Here is a 19,622-nt window from a genome sequence, read left to right as displayed (position 1 = left end):
AACCCTCAGCTTTGTAAAAAGAATAGGAGATCTGGGCATCACGTTGAAGAAAGAGGCTGGTACCATGTTCATGACTGTTGCAGGAAAACAAGCATCATTAATTTGGACATGAAAATAAAGAGAAAACAAAACTCTGAGTTACATCAGACAATACATCATTGAATGGCTTGAGAGACTTGGTGGCATACTCCTGCGGTCTTATTTTAACTGTAGATGATGCAAGATCTGATATAAAAACTTAAAATGCAGGGAGCACTTTGCAGGGTCATTAGAATTTGTGGAAATGGAAACAAAATTAAGGTTTCAGATCTGAGTCATAAGACCATAAGACATAAGAACTGAATTAGGCCATTTAGCCCATCGACTGTTATGCCTTTCAGTCATGGCTGAACTTGTTTCTCCCTCCTCAACCTCACTCCATGGCCTTCTCCCCATAACCTTTCATGCCATGGCCAATCAAGAACCTATCAATCTCCATCTTAAATTCACCCAACGAGCTGGCTTCCACAGCTGTCTATGGTAACAAATTCCACAAATTCACCACCCTCTGGTTAAAGAAATATCTCTGCCCCCTCTGTTTTAAATGGATGCCCCTCTATCCTGAAGCTGTGTCCTCTTTTCCTGGACACCTCCACCATGGGAAACATCCTTTCCACATCTAGTCTGTCTCGGCCTTTCAACGTTTGAAAAGTTTCAATGCGATTCCCACTCATCTTTCTAAATTCCAGCAAGTACAGGCCCAGAGCCCCAGAGCAGAATCATCCTTGTGAACCGCTTCTGAACCCTCTGCAATACCAGCACATCTTTTCTTAGATATGGAGCTCAAAACTGTTCACAATATTCAAGGTGAGGACTCACCAGTGCCTCATAAAGCCTCAGCATCACATGTCTGCTTTTATATTCTATGTTTCTTGAAATGAATGCCAACATTGCATTTGCTCACCACCGACTCAACCTGCTAGTTAACTTTTCAGATGTTCTGCACAAGGACTCCCAAGTCCCTTTGCATCTCATATTTTTGGATTTTCTCCCTGTTTAGAAAATAGTCTGCACATTTATCCCTACCACCAAAATACATGACCATGCATTTTCCTATATAGTATTTCATTTGCCACTTTCTTGCCCATTCTCCTAATTTGTCTAAGACTTTCTGCAGTCTACCTGTATCCTCAACACTACCTCCACTAATGTTATTGGCATTTGCAAACTTTGCAACAAAGCCATCTATTCCATCATCTAAATCACTGATATACAGCATAAAAAGAAGTGGTCCCAATACTGACCTCTGCGGAACACCACTAGTCCCTGACAGACAATCAGAAAAGGATTTTTAAATTCCCACTCGCTGTCTCCTACCAATCAGCCAATGCTCTAACCATGCTAGTATCTTTCCTGTAATACTATGGGCTCTTAACTTGGTAAGCAGCCTCAGGTGTGACAATTTGTCAAAGGCCTTTTGGAAGTCGTAATGTATAACATCCACTATATCCCCTTTATCTATCCTACTTGTAATCTCCTCAAAGAATTCAAGTAGGTTTGTAAGGCAGTATTTTCCCTGAAGAAAACAATGCTAACTTTGTCCGATCTTGTCCTGTGTCACCAAGTACTCCATCACCTCATTCTTAACAATTGATTCCAACACCTTCCCAACCATTATTGTCAGGCTAACTAGTCTAAAATTTCCTTTCTGCTGCCTTCCTCCTTTCACAGAGTGGAGTGACATATGTAATTTTCTAATCCTCTGGCACCACCTCAGAGCTAATGATTTTTGAAAGATCATTTCTAATGCCTCCGCAATCTCTACTGCTACCTGTTTCAGAACCCAAAGTTGCAGTTCATCTGGTCCAGCTGACTTAAGTACCCTTAATCTTTCAGATATTTGAGCTATTTCTCCCTTGTAATAGTAACTGCAATCACTTCTCTTCCCTCACACCCTTCAACATCTGGCATACTACTCATGTTTTTCTCAATGAAGCCTGATGCAAAATGTTTATTTGGTTCATCTTCATCTCCTTGTCACCCGTTATTATTTTTCCAGCCTCATTTTCTAGCGGTCCTATATCTACCCTCATTTCTCTTTTATTTTTTACATACTTGAAAAAGCTTTTACTATCCACTTTGATATTGTTTGCTAGCTTACTTTCATATTTCATCTTTCCCTCATAACGATTCTGTTAGTTGCACTCTGTAGGTTTTTAAAACTTCCCAATCCTCTACCTTACCACTAATTTTTGCTTTGTTGTATGCCCTCTCTTTTGCTTTTACATTAGCTTTGTCTTCCCTTATCAGCCATGATTATACTATTATGTTATTTGAGTATTTCTTCATTTTTGGAATACATCTTTCCTGCACCTTCCTCAATTTTCCTAGAAACTCATGCCATTGATGCTCTGCCAACATCTCCTTCCAATTTATTTTGGCCAATTCCTCTCTCATACCACTGTAATTTCCTTTTTCTCCACTGAAACACTGCTACATAAGATTTTACTTTCTCCCTATCAAATTTCAAGTTGAACTCCATCATATTGTGATAATTGCCTCCTAAGGGTTCTTTTACCTTAAGCTCCCTAATCGCTTCCATTTCATTATATAATACCCAATCCAGTATAGCTGACCCCTAGTAAGCTCAACGACAAACTGCTCTAAAAAAACATCTCATAGGCATCCAACAAACTCACTCCCTAGAGATCCATTACCAACCTGTTCTCCCAATCAACCTGCATGTTAAAATCTCCCATGACTATCATAACATTGTCCTTTTGACATGCCTGGTCTATTTCCTGTTGTAAAGTGTGGTCCACATCCCAGCTACTGTTTGGAGGCCTGAATATAACTGCCAGCAGGGTCCTTTTACCCTTGCAGTTTCTTAACTCAACCCACAAGGATTCAATATCTTCTGATCCTGTGTCACATTTTTCTACTGATTTGATACCATTCTTTACCAACAGAGCCACACCACCCCCTCTGCCTACCTTCCTAACCCTCCAATAAAATGTGTAACTTCAGACATTCAGTTCCCAGCTACATCCTTCATCCTTCAGCCATGATTCGGTGATGGCCATAACATCACACCCGACAATTTGTAATAATGCAACAAGACCATCCACCTTATTTTTTATACTCTTATACTATTGAGATATAACACTTTGTGTATTGTATTTACTACCCTATTTGATTCTGCATCCCTAATGCACTGATATTCACCATGCGGGCTGCAATTTTATCCTATCATCTGCCTGTATTTTCTGATAGTCTGACTGCATGCTATCTTGCCTTTTAACCATCTGTCCTATCCTGAGTCCCTTCACTCTGGTTCCCACCCCTCTGCCAAATTAGTTGAAATTCTTCCCAACTGCTCTGACAAACCTGCCCCTGCAAACCTGCAGCTATACTGAGAATATTGGTCCCCCTAAGGTTCAGGTGCAACCCGTCACTTGTATACAGGTCATACCTCCCCCAGAAGAGATCCCAATGATCCAGGAACCTGAAACCCTGCCGCTTGCCCCAGCTTCTCAACCACACATTTTTCTGCCAGATCATCCTATTTCTACCCTCACTGGTGTGTGGCACAGGCAGCAATCCTGAAATTACTACCCTCGAGGTCCTGCTTCTCAGCTCTCTGCCTAACTCTCTAAATTCTCTCTTCAGGACCTCTTTGCTTTTCCTCCTATGCCATTGGTACCAAGATGTACCAAGACATCTGGCTGCTCTCCCTCCCTCTCCAAAATTCTGTGGATGCGATCCAAGATGTTCCTGAGCCTGGCACCTCTGTGGCAACATACCATGCACATGTCCAGTTCACGTCCACAGAATCTCCTGACTCTTCAGCTGACTATTGTGTTCCCTGTCACTACCACTCCCCTCTTTTCCCTCTTCCCCTTCTGCACCACAGAGCTATGCTCAGTGTGAGTAACGGGTCTCCATGCCATTCCCCTGGGAGGTCATCCGCCACAACAGTATCCGAATGTTGTATGTGTATTATTGAGGGGAATAACCACAGGGGGCATTCTCAGCTGCTTATTCACATTTCTATTTCTCCTGACAGTCACCCAGCTACTTGCCTCCTGCATGTTAGAGGTGACTACTTCCTTGTAACCCTGATAATCATCTCTTCACTCTCCTGTACAAGCCAAAGGTCATCCAGCTGCTGCTGCAGATCCTTAACATGGTCTTCAAAGAGCTGCAGCAGGACACATTTCACACAGATGTAGTTCCCTGGGAGACTCTGGGTCTCCCAGGACTCAAACATCTGATACAAAGAACACACAATGGCTATTTACTACACTGGGTACAGTAAGAGGTTAAAAAAGGAAGCTTAACAGGAACTTAGCCAAAGCCAATGCCTCTTTTGAGCCGAAGCCTTCTTTGAGCCAATGCCTGATACTCCTGCTCTCACCACTGGCCTAGTCCCAACAATGGATGTCCTGCTTGTCCCTTCTGAACTTTTGTTTAATTCGCTGTGCTCTGCTCCCACCACTGATTGGGCCATCAGAGTAAGCCCAGAAGCCTACGAAGCTTTCTTTTTAAACGAGCATTGCTGACCTGCGAGTAACTTCATTGCTGTACTCTACTTCTGCCACTGATTGGGTCACCGGAATGTCCCCGAGCGCCTGCGAAGCTCTCCTTTTAAACAAGCATCACTGACCTGTGAGAAACCTCGTCACTAAGCTCTGCTCCCACTGCTGACTGGGCCGCCGGATTATATTTTAGTCAGACTCACAAAGCAATGCAGATACAGGCCCTTTGACCCACTGAGTCTATGCTGACAACAGTGCCCACTCAGCTGGTTTCAATTTACTGTGCTTGGCCAATATCCCACGAAGACCCCTATCTTCCTTGTATCCATACAAGTCCTTCTTAAATGATATTATTTTGGCTTGGATGAATTAGGCCAAATGGCCTGTTTCCATGCTGTCAGAATCTATGACTTTGTGACCCTTAACATGATGCTTACTCTGTACGAGATGAAATCTGATGGTCATGTCAGGTTCATCATGAACGAATTGACCAGAATTTTGAAATATAACATACATAAGCATAATGATTTTCAGGAAGTAAAATAGGCCATGCATTGCCAGCACAGATAACTTATTATTTTCCAATAACTGGTAGACTATGACATTAATGCCAATTTAAACTGTAGGCAGATGAAAAGGCTACACTAATTGCAGGTGCATAAAAACTTACTTAAATGATCATAAGATAGCTTCATTACAAGTTAAAAATTATGCATGTTTAATTACAAAGGATGTAATGAATCAGCAATGATCTTGAACTTTCACTGTTTGAATAAAACACTAATTTATGATGCTACTAACAATATTTAAGGTCAATATTAGCTTAACGAGGCATACAGCAAGGTCATTAGTGCTTTAATATTTCGTGTTTGTCATTTACATTGTTCTGAGGAACCATAATTTTTGAAAAGTTAGGCTCATTCTTCTCTAATTTGGCTGCAAAGGGTATATTTTACAATATGATTCTTGCATAATTTGGAAGATTGTTTGGGGGAGAAAGTACGAAGTTTCTGCTTTTCGTACTTTTAATCTCGGACACATTTTAGATCTCTGAATGCCAAAGAGGTACTGTAGGTTTGGATTTGAACAGGATTAGAATTGCATAGTTGCCATCATCTATTGAAGTAAATTAACTCTATTTTCGATCAATAAGGACATTTCTTAATAAGTTCACAAAAGGTGAGTTGAATTGCATCCATGCGTGGCTTTGAGACAAGTCCAGTTGAAACAGCAATGGTATTTATTGTGCTGATTATCTGTATAAAAATGAAGAAAAGAAAGATAAAGCTATCAGTATAGCCTGGAGAAGGGGCACTCAGTGTCCGCTGTTGAGTTTGACTGGAGTGCACCTTGGATCATCTACACAATACATTAACTTATGCTTCATTTTTGACTCTTTTATGCAGTTACATTAAAGATTCAATAAATATTTGAGGTTACGTACAAAGAAATTAGAAAATCAAACTTGCTGACCCAAATTGAAGTGCAAGTCTTTGTGTTAAATGGAGAAGTATCATATTTTTGCCAAGCTAATTGATGTGGAAGCTTCAATCTCTCAGTTGTGCAATCAGATTGCTACAATTATTCACACTGATGCTTTTTGTCAGTACCTTTCTGTATTAAAAAAAATAACATATATAACTCAAAGCACTAAGGCAGATTAAATGATCGGGTAAACTAGTTGAGGAGAATTATTGGGTTTGACTGGACAAAAGAGGTAAATAAATATAATGATCTTGACAGATCACTGATAATATCTGCGTTTCTCCTGGTGTTAATGCATTAGCTATAACTAATGGATCTACAATATGCTTGTACTACACAGCTCATTGAAAAATTTTATTTCTTCTGTTGGTGAACTGACCCATTTATTTTGAGGGATGGCTGCACAGCAGATGAACAAAGCCCCAGGGTCAACTTAAGATGAGGACAAAGCAGCACTCAGCTGTCAGCATGGATTCTGGGCTCTATCCACTGTATTAGATCTTGAAGACATAAGGTTCTGGCACAGATGCAAGGGCACTGTGGATAATGCATCAAGTGACACAGGTCTGAAATGTCAAGAAGTTGTCATAAAGCTCTTAGAATTGTGCCTTCCCTTAGACTTTCAACACAGTGGTACATACTTGTCTAACATCCAGAAAGAGACAAGAGAACCAAGGATGTTGAATTTTTGGAGTTTAAAAAAATGCTGGAAATACTCCACAGGTCAGTCAGACAGTGTAGAAGGAGTTAATGTTTCGCATCTATGACCTTTCACCAGAACTGGATTAATGAAGATTCATAGCTGAAATGTTAACACCCTCTCTGCCTGATCTGTTGAGTAATTTCAGCCTTTTTGGTTTTAATCTTGTAATGACCAGAATTTTTTCCATCATATTTTAAGATAATTGAATCAAATCATTGATTGAATAGGTACTGAAATTATTGTAAATAAATATCCCTTGGAAAAATGGAATATATATATATTCATCTTCAGTTGCTTAGGATAAAAAAAAAATTGCTAGGATTTAAGGGAGTGAATAATGGAGAGAGGATGAGCAGGTGGGGAGTATGTTGATTGGGGCATAGAAGAATAATGGGTAATCTTATGGAGGTGTATAAAATTATGAGAGACAGATAGAATGAATGTGCACAGTCTTCTGAAATTTGGGAGATCAAGAGCAAGAGGACGAAGGTTTAGGGTAAGAGGGGAACAATTTACTGATAACTTGAGGTGCAACTTTTTAACCAAGAGAGTGGTATGTATATGGAATGAACTGGCAGAGGGAGTGGTCAAGACAGGTATATTAACAAAAGGCACTTGGATAGGAAAGATTTAGAGTGATGTGAATCAAACATAGTCAAATGGGACTAGCTTGGACGTGAATTCTTGACAGGAATGGATCAGTTGGGCTGAATGGTCTGTTTCCATTCTGTATGACTCTGTAACAGGTTATTTGTCTACCTTTGTTTATGTATAGTCTTTCATAACTTCTATAGTTTTTTTATTTTCCAGTAAATGTCTGCAGGAAAATGAACCTCAAGGTAGTATACGGTGACATATACTTTCTTGGACAATAAATTTAGTTTGACTTTGATACATTGTATTCCTTTTCAAAAATGCGATGCAAGCTTTAATAACAGTAAATTTTGAAAATGCTATATATTGTAGCGTATGGTTTCTGCTCGAGGCGACTGAAGGTGCCCCATTGAGAAGACATTTTTACCCCTGTATGTTTTAGTATTTTTATATGAACTCTGCACAATGTGCCATCTGCCAGTTTCTATCAGTGATTTCTTTTCTCTGTGTTCTTGCCCTAGGTTTCACATCTAAATCGAACTGTGAACCAAACTTTCAACACAAGGGACAGAAGATCAGTACCTATACACACAGAGGACCCATGTAAATACTCATCACCTGGGCAGGCAGCTGCCTGTGAGATTAAGCCTTGTCAAGTTTCAAGCACATTAACTGGACAGAACCAGAAATTGCAAGAAGCTGGACGAGCGTTTAAGTCGTTCAATGGCGGGGTGGAAAATCCTTCAGTGGAACAGTCACAAAATATTCAGAGCAGTGGATCTTGCTGGAGTCCCTTGCAGAGTAAAGTCAAGGCTGTGGTCAATGCAGAAGAAGTCTCAGAATTGACAAAAAGTCGGAAGGAAAAGCTACCCCTTCCCAGGCAGCAGTCTGTATTCGTCGGACGCCTTGGACAGCCTCCTCGTGGGCCTCTCTCCTTGCACATGTACAGTAGAAAGAATGTTTTTCTTCAGCACAGTCTATACACCTCTGACCTGCAGGCTCTGGGTCAGAAAGATGGCTAAAACCAACTGCTGGCCAGAGAAAGAAGTACAAATCTCATAGCTGCTTCTGTAGAACTTCATCCAGGTACCAAGGGAGAATGCACTTGGGAAACTCATGAAAGCTTTCCACACTGCTGCCTCCCACATTTTCCAAAATTTCACAGATTTTTTCATTACTATTTCTACCCAAAAAGATAAAAGCCATTTTCCATGGGAACCTTAAACTAACTGAGATGAGGTTATGAGTGGTATCTTTCATTTGAGAGAAAGAGAAAGAGAGCTGAAACAGTAGCATTGATTTTTTTAAGGATACAGTACAGGGATGATGGCACAAAAGGTCTCTTTCTATGCTGTATGGTTCTCCGTGATTGTGCTGGCCAGTGGAATCTCATTCCATGTGTGCTATCACTACACTATTAGGCAGTCCCTGGCTGTATCATTTACAAGAAATAGAAATGAATGTTTTAATAGATAAAATGCATTTGTATGTGGAAACTTCTTACTTATAGACAAAGGAAGCATGTTAAAAATTAACCTTGCATTCTCTGGATGTGGATTTCACAAGATGGCATGCTTTGGTGATGAGAAATGTCAACTTATTTTATTACTAAATCTTTTGATTCAACAAGGCAAGAAGGTATGTCTTTCGTGGATTATGAATGAAAGGATTGTTGTCACTGTCAATGTGCCAGCTTTGTATGGCACAGGACATTGAAAGGAGAAGTATTTCCTTCAGTTAAAGCCATTTCCCTGAAGTTTCATGTTCCATTTTCAACCCGGTGACTTTTATTGGGGACAAGATTTGAAAAAGAAAGCTATTTATGTTTCATACCATGAAAATGAGGCTGAAAATGTGTAGGAGTTTTCTTTAATTGAATGACACAGTGCTGAAAATAACAGTTGCTAAGATATGGATTGCTCATTTTTTTCTAAAACAAGCATTGAAATGGCTCAAAAATTGAATTACCAAAAAGTTATTTTGTTTTTATGTTTGTTAAGATAGCCGTGCTTTGTGTCTTTACTCATCTTTCCTGTTTTATGTCCACTGGAACTAAGGAAAATTCTTACATTATGCCCATCATTATCAATCGATATACATTGAGTTTGAACTGAATGGGGAAGCTGTCTCTGGAACAGATAACTGGAACTGAGTAAATGAACTATGTTCCAGCATTCCCCAATCCCCCACCTACAGTAATCTGAAAAGAAGTTATATGGGAAAATTAATCATGGTTAAGTTCAAGGTCAATTCAGCATTGATCTTATTGAGTAGCTAAACAGGTTGTGTTGTCTATTCTTCATTCCATCCCTTACATTCTTACATCTCATCCTACAATCAACTGTGCTCTGATCTCTCTTCCTCAAGTCTCATTCTACAAGTCTTAGAGCAATACAGCATGAAAATTCCCTTCGATCCATACCAACCAAGATGTCAGTCTGAGCTAGTTCCATCTTCCCACATTTGGCCAATATTTCTCCATAACTTTCTTATCCATGTCCCTGTCCAAGTGTATCTTAAACATTGTAATTAAACTGGCCTCCACAACTTCCTCTGGCTGCTCATTACTATATTCTGTGTGGAAAAAACCATGCCCTTCAGATCCCTTTTAAATTTCTTCTCTCTCATCTTAAAACTAGTTTCAGACTCCCCTACCTTGGGATAAAGAAATTGATGATAATTTCTTCTTTGATTTTCCACAGAAATATATTGAATTTATTGTACTTGTAAGTAGATTTTTTTTCTGTTTTTGCTTCCTTAACAAATCTAGTCTAACACTCTCTGATAGTTCAGTGACAACCAGTTCCAGGAATCTTGCATGTTACTATCAATTGCTTTCTACCATAAGCAGGTGTTAAGGCCAGTCTTGGGAACGCTTCCTTCCACCACAGTCTCAAAATGAATTCCACATTCATAGCTCTCTGCTCAGAGAGATGTTCTCTGATCCGCATTTCTCACATTTGTTTTGAATTGATGACTCCCATTCACCTCCAATTAATGCAAATGGCTTACTTTTTGTATACCTGTCTCATTTCTTAACTGTAAACACTTTCGTCCCATTATCTCAGACCATGGGTTGAATAACCCCATACATTTTTCCCCATCCGGTAACTTCTCAGTCAATCTCTGCAGTACCTCCTGAGGTCTTATCTTTCTAAACTGTAGAGCATAAGCAAACTAAGATCTTGTTCTGATGAGGGGTCTCATCAAAGGTCTTTAATCCCAAAGTCTTGATGTAGGGTCTCTGCCTGAAGTGACGACTCTTTATCCCTTTTCATAGATGCTGCCTGACCTGCTGAGTTCCTCCAGCATTTTGTGTGTGTATTTTACTTTGGATTTCCAGCACCTGAAGAATGACTTGTGTCTAAAATCTTTTTTTGATATTTTGCGTGACCTGACATTACAACATGTCTTTTATATTTTATATCTTTTGTAATAAAATGAAACATTTACTTAACTTTCTTTACAGTGTTACCAACTCAAAGTATTACCTTTTTGACCACCACTCCAAATATTATTTCTGTTTCACAACATTGTCTGCTTCTATTCAGAGTTTAATTGCTGCTATTCCTAATTCAAACCATCATCTCAAGCCCGCTGGCCCTGTTGTTAGCACATATTCCCACATTAACATTACCCCTTAGTTTATTAAGGAACCAACACTACACTTTTGTATTAATGGCAAATTTAACTTTGTTACCCCTGGGTGGATCGGAAATTATTGATTGCTCTGTGAACGTAACTAAACATAGAACAGAGCTGCTCTGGGAAACTGCCTCAAATCTCTGTTTTCATCATTCTTAACTAAGTTTATATCCATTTTAATTTTCACTCACTAATTGCAGAAACCTTAATCTTCTCTATGTACATTATGTGCTTTATGATATCTTATCAAATCTCCAAAATCTCCATCTTACCCAGCTTGATTGAGTACACTGCTATTTAATATGAGTTTCATAATTTTTTTTTGAACTTTATCCTGAGTGTATATCTCCAAATCCATTTAGTATATCTATTCACAGTCATCTGAGATCCCTTTGGGATTTACACTTTATATGTAAAAATGTAAGATATAAGTAGTAGGAAGGTGTACGTTTTGAAAGCAGCCACTCAACCTCATGATTGAGGTGATTCTTGGCCACCTATTATCCTTAATCATTGTCTTTCCTATGGACCAAACAGTTTCCCATCACAGCCTTAAATACAGCCAATGAATGAACCTCCATAGAGCTCCTAAAATGAAACTGAAAGATTAGCAGCTTTCTGGGAGAAGCAGTTTTTCCTCATTTCTATCTTTAATGGCTGACATATTTTCCCACTTACCCCTTTTCCTTCCCTTCCTGGTAAAACTTGCCCATCATTGTTCACCCTTCCTCAGTCCACCTATCACCTTGAGCTCCTGTTTCATCAATTCCCTGCCCACTCCCCATCCTCATTCAACTGGCCATCACCCCGCTCCTCTTTCAGTTTTGATGCAAGGTTTTTGACCTGCTGAACGTTTCCAGATCTTTCTGTGTTTTTTTTTAAGATTCAGACTTCCAGCATCTGCAATCATTTGTTTGTGCATTATTATTGTTGTTGAATCACATTTAACAGCTACTGGATGGTTGAGAGGGAGGAGCTCTCATGTATGAACAGGCATTGCTGTGATCATTAAATCAGTAAATAAATTTTGCTGTTGTATTTAAATGCAGCAATATACTATCTCAAAGACTCTATAGGTTTGAAAGAGACATGAGCAACTTTGTTGGGACATGGCTTTAATCTTCTCGAATAGAAGTGGCACAAAATAGCAATAATAGATTGTAACTGCATGTTTTCCTATATTCCTGAGAGTAGTGTTTTGTTCCAATACTACAACATAACAATAAGTCACCAAAGGAGCTAGAGACCTGAGTGCAGCTGTGCCAAGTAATTAGTTTTTTGCCTAAATTGGATCTGTAATAATAAAAATCCACAGTTCCCAAAATCAGAGCAATATGGTGGAAATGTATTAAAATAATATACTGAGGTGAGGTAACAACAATAGAAGAAGATATTTATTCATTCAGACTGCCAGAGAATACAATAATACTGGAAATTGTTCAACATATAAATACGAACAGAACAAAGGCAAGTGTGGGTACTTAAAGATGGTAAGCATAGCAACAGATAATACAAACTTTTTGAAAGCCATCTATTGAGGTTAGATGTTCAGCACTAATTTACATTATGGATAGCGAAGCTCATTGGGAGAATTAAAATTCTACTTAGCTTGTAGCTCAGTCCGGTCTTATGTCTAATGGAGAGTACTCAAAATGGAAAGGATTAGCTCAAATAATCTTTGTTCTACTTGGGCTTATCCCAAGAAGATACCACTTACCCAATGCCAAAACATGTGCTGGTGGGTGAAAGCCATGGATAAATACCTTCTCAATGAGGGTTGCCTTATTGATGTTGAATATATATTTAGTGCAGGTCCTGCTACCTCTTATGGGGTTGGTTGTTGTGTTAAGCCTGAGGTGATTCCAGATATTTACTTGAAGGCAGTTTGCAAACAAGACCTAGTAGCAGTAACCACAGATTTCTTTTCTTCTAAGTTAATGTTTTATAGCAAGGAAGCCTAATATATTTCTTTAAACACAATTGAATTTGTACTGATTTATATATTTCATAGAAAATGGTACCTTTTTATAACTTTAATTGTATGGCACAATATTCAGTAGATGGGGAATTTACTTCAGCAGCTTCTTATAGGTAGAATACAAGAGATTAACAATTGACTAAAAGCATATTTCCACCATTAATGTTCAATATTTTGCTTCCCATGTGTTCTCTATTACGTTTGAGTGGAGGGAATAAAATACGACTTCAATCAATTATCTAAGGCAGAGATAGATTTTCTTATTTAAAATGATGAACTTCAGGTCAAAAATTCAAAGGCAATTTGTTGGAACAGACATTGAATTGTCTATGGCCTGTTACACAGGGACTGAATCCTGAGGTGGCTGCTACAACATGAAAGGTTTTTGAGATCATTCACTCCATCTTCTCTTTTGCTAATTCCCATTTGCTTCCTTGACACCTCCAGGAAAGAAATTAAAGTGGGCACATTGTGAACTTGCTATCACTGCTGAGGAGCACTAGATATTTCCTCTGTGCAAGTAAGCAGTGACTTCGTAGAAACTAATAACTACATTAGGCATAACTTTCAACTACCATGTTATCATTTAGATTTAAAGAGATTTGATTGTAACTGCATAATCTTGAAATTTTCCAAAATATGTCCCCAGATGCCATGTAATATTTTCCATTTTCTCCTATGGATCATATGGTTTGTTTAATTGACTGAAATGTTGGTGTCCAATAAGGTGATTATATAATTAGACCAAACTTTAGTATTGAAGGGAGGAAATTATTAACTTTGAGCCACACAGCGATGGAGTTCAGTGATGTCCTGTCTATTGATAGTGTCTTGGAGATGTAGATGCAGGTGTTGGTTCAGATGACACTGCACGCAGCTCTGTTCATACACCTGGAATCCCTTATTATTTTGGGCAAAGGCATAATATCAGTGATATCAAATTGCCACTTGTTAAACCCCCTGGTCAACCTCCCTTTTGATTGTCTTTAAGTTAAAGAAAATGTAGCTGGATGTTTTTAACATCTAGAGTTAAAACATGCTCTTTTATCAAAATTTAGACATAAAGCATGGTAAATAAGCCCTCTGGCCCAATGAGCCCACACTGCCCAATTATACCCACATGACCGATGAACTTACGAACCCCATACGTTTTTGCAATGTGGAGGGAAGTCGGAGCAACTGCAGGAAACCCATGCGATCACGGGGGAGGGGGGTGGGGGGAAGAAGTGCAAACTCCTCACAGACAAAGGTGGGAACTGAACCCAGGTCGCTGGCACGGTAATAGCATTACACTAACTGCTATGCTACTGTGCCACCTGAGATTTGTTTGCTTTTAAATAGCAAATAATAAGTATTATAATCCAGACGTTCCAGCTGCCATTGTTATCATACAAATGTGTAATGTGTTAGTGAGATGGCTTTCTATTCACTCCCTTTATGGAAGCTTTAGCCCTCCTAAGTTTTCTCAGTTAACACTGTTGTTTACTTAAAGAAACGTTCTGCAAATGCTTGAGCACACATCTGCATTTCTCAATTTATATTTCTGCAGAGTTTGGATTTTTGATCTTCTGTTAATCTGACATTTTGGTATTTTTCATCAAACTGAAATGTTCTCTGAATGTCAAATGGTCAATTAATGCTTTGAGTACTGAATTAATCTGCCAGTTTGCCGATCATGTGCCTCTTATAAATAGTGACGATGGATAATGCAGTAAAGTTGGAGCCCAATTCAGATTGACAGAGTTAAACTGTCTGCTCTGTTTAATGATGACAATAACACTTTCAGATTGCTAAACAATATAACCATGTCAGATCTTGTTAGTGTCAAATTTGCCCTGTTTATATTGTGGGAACACTGGGCACAAATGAGAAACTGGAAGTGTGAGATATGCTCAACTCAGTTGCTCAGAAGCTGATGAAATTCCACTGGTTTTGCAGCTCCACACTCTATGATGCTCACAACTATGATGGTCAATTGAAGCTTCATCCAGGATGAAATTCTCTATGGTCAAACAAGAACGTGCACTCTTTAGTGGTATAAACAGGTGTGCAGGAAAAGAAGTCAGTGTTCTTGTGTGTGCAGATTACAATCAATATGTTAATATGCGCTTTTCATTTTGCTTGCAAAAGCTTCTTTGGTCAGAGAAATCAGGGAAGTTTTCCCCCAAAAGAATTCATGTGTCTGAAAGAATCCTGTGTTATTCACATTATAATTTCCTTGAATTTGTTTTCGTGTCAGTAAAAAGCCCTAAGCATAAAAGGAAGATCCAATAGAGAATGATAATGTTAATGAGGTTCCAAATGTATAAATTTCTCTGCTTAACAGGTGGTCCCTTTGTGTTGAGAGTGGTTTGCATTCCCATTCTGGTCCTGGGAGCTCGGTGAGTAATGATGCCAATGTGGAAGCCACAATCTCTGCCACAGATGGGGTAGCAAGTGTTTGATGTGATTGGCAGCTTGGGAGGTAGTAGGCTCCTTCCACTACCTATTCATTGGTTAGAGATTCCAAAAGGATAATGGCGACAGTTACTGGCTTTCAAAGAGAGCCTGAATCTTTTCTTCTATTCAGCTGGAGAGTTGTTGCCATGAAAGAGTTTAGAATAGAGTGCCTGGTTCAGGAGTCTAGTGTTGAGCATGTGAATAATGTTGAATGCCTATTGGAGAGAACAGAGAGTAATTGGGAACTCAGTGATGGGGATACTAGTCTGAGAAGGGCACCGACATTATTTTACTACCCTGCTAATGCATGTGGAGGATTTGCAGAGACAGCATTGAATGATTTCTCTCTGGTGCTTTGAGTGGCAGGTTTAGATTGTCAGTGTCTCAAAAGTGTACAGAGTTGAGGCTTTCCCTCCTGCCTGATAGACTATGAATTTTGTGCTAGGGTTAAGGTCTTGATCTTCAAACTCCCTTTTCAGTAGGTTCTGTTAGCTCGAAGGCAGTGGTGACTTCAATTATCAGCAACTTTCATCATCGAGAGAAATGGATCATATTTTCCAGGATTACATCAAGAGCAGTTAATGCAAGAGAACAGTGCTATACGGTAGGGTGATTGGGGAGCCTTTGTTTCACAAATGGTGGTGTTGGCCCATCCTCTTGTTTGCCTCAGGAATTAAGTCAACATTGACTTGAAGTTGAGCTTCTAAATGCATGCATATGCAAACATCATCTCTGTGCTACAAATGGACCCTAATGAGACACTGGTTAGACATTTTCCTTCCAATCAGCCAGCTCTAGTCTGTACTATTCAATAAGATTGTGTTTGTTGCAGTTTCAGCATGCCTGAATCCCAAAACCCAAGATTCTCCTAACATCCATCTCTCTTAACCTTTGCAATTAGTAATGACCATAATAACCATAAGGCACTGGGCATCATGTGTATTCATCTAGAAGTTACTCTTTCACTTATGGTGCCAAATGTGTATTTTAGGATTGACTGAACACTCTCCACTTCCAAATTTTCATTCCATTGACTACATATTTTAAAACAGAATGAGTCAGATGGGATGAATTCCTAAGCGTTGTTCTTTGGGAAAAAAACACAAATGTGAAAATATCTATATATAGAACAGAGAGAATAAAGATTACAATAGTACTCAAAGGATTAATGCACTACTCTTTTGAAGGAGACTGTGGCACACCTGAGATATTTACTCCTGTGGTATATTTCTTTCAATGCATCACTGCTAAAGCACAGTTAATATATATCATTAGCTGAGATATTTTATGAGCTTAATATACAATATGTGCAATTTTTTGAAACTGTTGTTTTCAACAGCATCCTCCATTTTTGCATGCTGGTGGGGCACATCTCAATATTTCAGAGATAGCTGATATCGCCATAGTCACTACCTTGTATTGCAAGGCCCAATTTATTTCTCTTGCGTTGTTTTTCTTTTCTCCATGAGGAGGGAGGAAATAGCAGGAATAAGAGCAGTTTCACATTATTCAGCTCTCTGAGACACTTTGATTTGTGTTAGGAATTGAATGGTGCTCTGCACAAAGTAGATATTAACAATGCTGAAAGAATGTTGTCTGTCTTTGAAGTCTATGTACTGATGTCTGCTTTTGACTTGTAGCAGAAATATGGCAGATTCAAGTCTTACCTTAGGGTGAAGGTGGGATGAGCAAACAGGGTTTCTTTAAAACACTGTATTGCTACCTTTGAAGTGTTAAGGTACTGTACTGTATTAATATTGAAGTGATAAAATTATTAAAGCCTTCTGAATCGTATTGATATTTACAGCATAAAATATTAGAAGGGCAGGGGGCAGGAGTAATCTGGATGGTGGAAAAATGAATTCAGAAATCTGCCATGTACATGCTGCATTTAATAGCATAACATTTACAAGACAAGTGCATTTTTTAGGTGACCCCCAAACCTTTAAATCTCCAACCCATGGATATATTCTGGTGTGGGGAGGGAAAGTTAAAGAGGGGCGAGTACAACATGATCTGACTGATTGTTGTGAGAACAGTAATTTAAAATACTTTCTTATTTTTTTGTGACCTGAACTTGATGGACTGTAGAAAATGAATATAAACTGTTAAGCTTTCATCAAGATCCACATGGACACACAGAAACTTGGGGAGGGAATTATACTCTGTTATCACGGGAGTGTGAAAAGAAGCTGTAAATATTTTCAGACTTGCTGTCAAGGTCTGGGATACCATGAAAAATGCATTTGACAAAGAACAGTGGATAGTCTGTACATCTCTGAGACTTAAATAAGTAATTCTAAGTGGTTGTTTATGATAATTGACAGCCATTTCTTCAGTGCTGCGGGGTCAGGTAAGTGATCTGACCCAGGCTGTTGAGGTTCATTGTCTTTGTACATTTTTTATGTGGGATTTGAAATGTGCATTCTAGAAGAGGCATTTCCTTATTCTAGCAGTAATGGGTATATTATTTTAAGTTTGAATTTATTTTAATTTATGTGCAATATGATATCAAAGACAAAATCAGGAACAATAATCAGAGACAGTAAATAGTCATTAAATGCAAAAATTATGTGGACAGTGAAATTATCAGCTATAACGAATTATGTTAGATTTGGGCAAAATTTAAATTGATCTTGTTTTATTTTTACATTAAATTGGTATTTATTCATTTACCTCTTTTATTACTGATGTTTAAATTTTCAACATCAACATCTTTTCAAATATTGTTTCGTACTCAATGATGATTTTCAGTTGGCAATTGGAGTTGTCAGTTCTGAAGATTTTTAAAGTTAAATGCAACTACAGATTGTCCTAACTAAATTCTACCAAGTGCTTTTAAAATGGCAAACATTTGTTCAGAAAAAAACTGTATTTAATAAAATGATATATAACAATTGTCTTGGAGTTGTTTTTAAATGGTCTGGATGAGTTTATTATTTTAAATCACAAATGCAGCTTCTCCTCTTCCGAAGCTCAACACCTGTATTCATAGATGTTCAAGCAACAGAGTGATGCAAGCTGATGCAGGTATGATCAATCAAAAACAATTTATCATGCCTTGACAGCAATTTCTTCATTACTTTTCATAGATTAGGTAGACATCAGCCGGAAAATCTTACACATTACCCAAGTGATGTTTTCCAAAAGTAGGTATCACGGTTGGAAGAGCAAGCTGTTGGACCACCATCCACAGCTCTGTTTCTGTGAAACCTTGCAAGTTTAATTTCCAACACAACAGCTTTGGAATTAAAATTCAAGTGAATAAATAAATCCAAAATGCTAAATAGTAATGGTTCATTGTTTCAAGAAAATCTGTGGATGCTGGGAATCCAAGCAAAACGCACAAAATGCTGGAGGAACTCAGCAGGCCAGGCAGCATCTATGAAAAAGAGTAAATAGTCGATGTTTTAGGCCGAGACCCTTCATCAGGACCAGAATAAAAGGCTAAGAAGTTAGAGCAAGAAGGTGGGGGGGGGGGGGAGGGGATAAAGAAGGGCAAGGTGACAGGGGAAACTGGGAGAGGGGGAGAGGTGAAGTGAAGAGATGGGAAGTTGAAAGGTGAAAGAGATAAAGGGCTGGAGAAGGGGGATCCTTTTAGGAGAGGATAGACGACCATGGAAGGAAGGGAAGGCAGGGGAGCACCAGGGAGGTGATGGACAGGTAAGGAGATAAGGTGAGAGAGGGGAACAGAAATGGGAATGGTGAAGGTGAGGGGTGGTGTGTGGCAATTACTGGAAGTTTGAGAAATCTATGTTCATGCCATCAGGTTGGAGGCTATCCAGAATTACATGGTGTTTTTCCTCCAGCTTGAGTGTAGCCTAATCATGGCAATAGAGGAGGCTATGGACTTGCATGTTGGAATGGGAAGTAGAATTGAAATAGGTGGACAATGGGAGATCCCACTTTTTCTGGCAGATGGAGTATAGATGCTCGGTGAAGTGGTATTGCAATCTACGTCAGGTCTCACCAATATACAAGAGGCCTTACCTGGAGCACCAGATGCAGTAGATGACCCCAAACAGACTCACAAATGAAATGACGCCTCACATGGAACTGATAAACTGTCCTCTTTCTTCAACGAAAGGGTGTCTCCTTCCTTCACCAGCAACTCTGTCCTCACCCACATCTCTTCCATTTCACGGACATCTTCCCTCACACCATCCTCCCGCCACCCCACTCGGGCTAAGGTTCCTCTTGTCCTGACCTACCACCCCAGTAGCCTCTGTGACCAGCACATAATTCTCCATAACTTCCACCA

General features: G+C 39.0%; 1 protein-coding gene across 3 annotated transcripts in view; it reads left to right on the top strand.

The window, feature by feature from the left end:
- ccser1 (coiled-coil serine-rich protein 1) overlaps positions 1-18,258 on the top strand; it is a 1,375,213-nt gene extending 1,356,955 nt beyond the window's left edge. For 2 of the 3 annotated variants that reach the window (XM_073042460.1, XM_073042461.1), the window contains one exon: positions 7,821-18,258. In XM_073042460.1, coding sequence (XP_072898561.1) covers positions 7,821-8,321 — 501 coding nt within the window. In that variant the 3' untranslated portion in view covers positions 8,322-18,258. The remainder of the gene's footprint in view (positions 1-7,820) is intronic. The other variant, XM_073042462.1, reaches the window with a different exon arrangement.
- The last annotated feature ends 1,364 nt before the right edge of the window (positions 18,259-19,622 follow it).

This window comes from Hemitrygon akajei, chromosome 4 (genome assembly GCF_048418815.1).
Source record: "Hemitrygon akajei chromosome 4, sHemAka1.3, whole genome shotgun sequence".
In the NCBI taxonomy this organism is placed as follows: domain Eukaryota; kingdom Metazoa; phylum Chordata; class Chondrichthyes; order Myliobatiformes; family Dasyatidae; genus Hemitrygon; species Hemitrygon akajei.
This window is presented reverse-complemented; position numbering and strand designations above follow the sequence as displayed.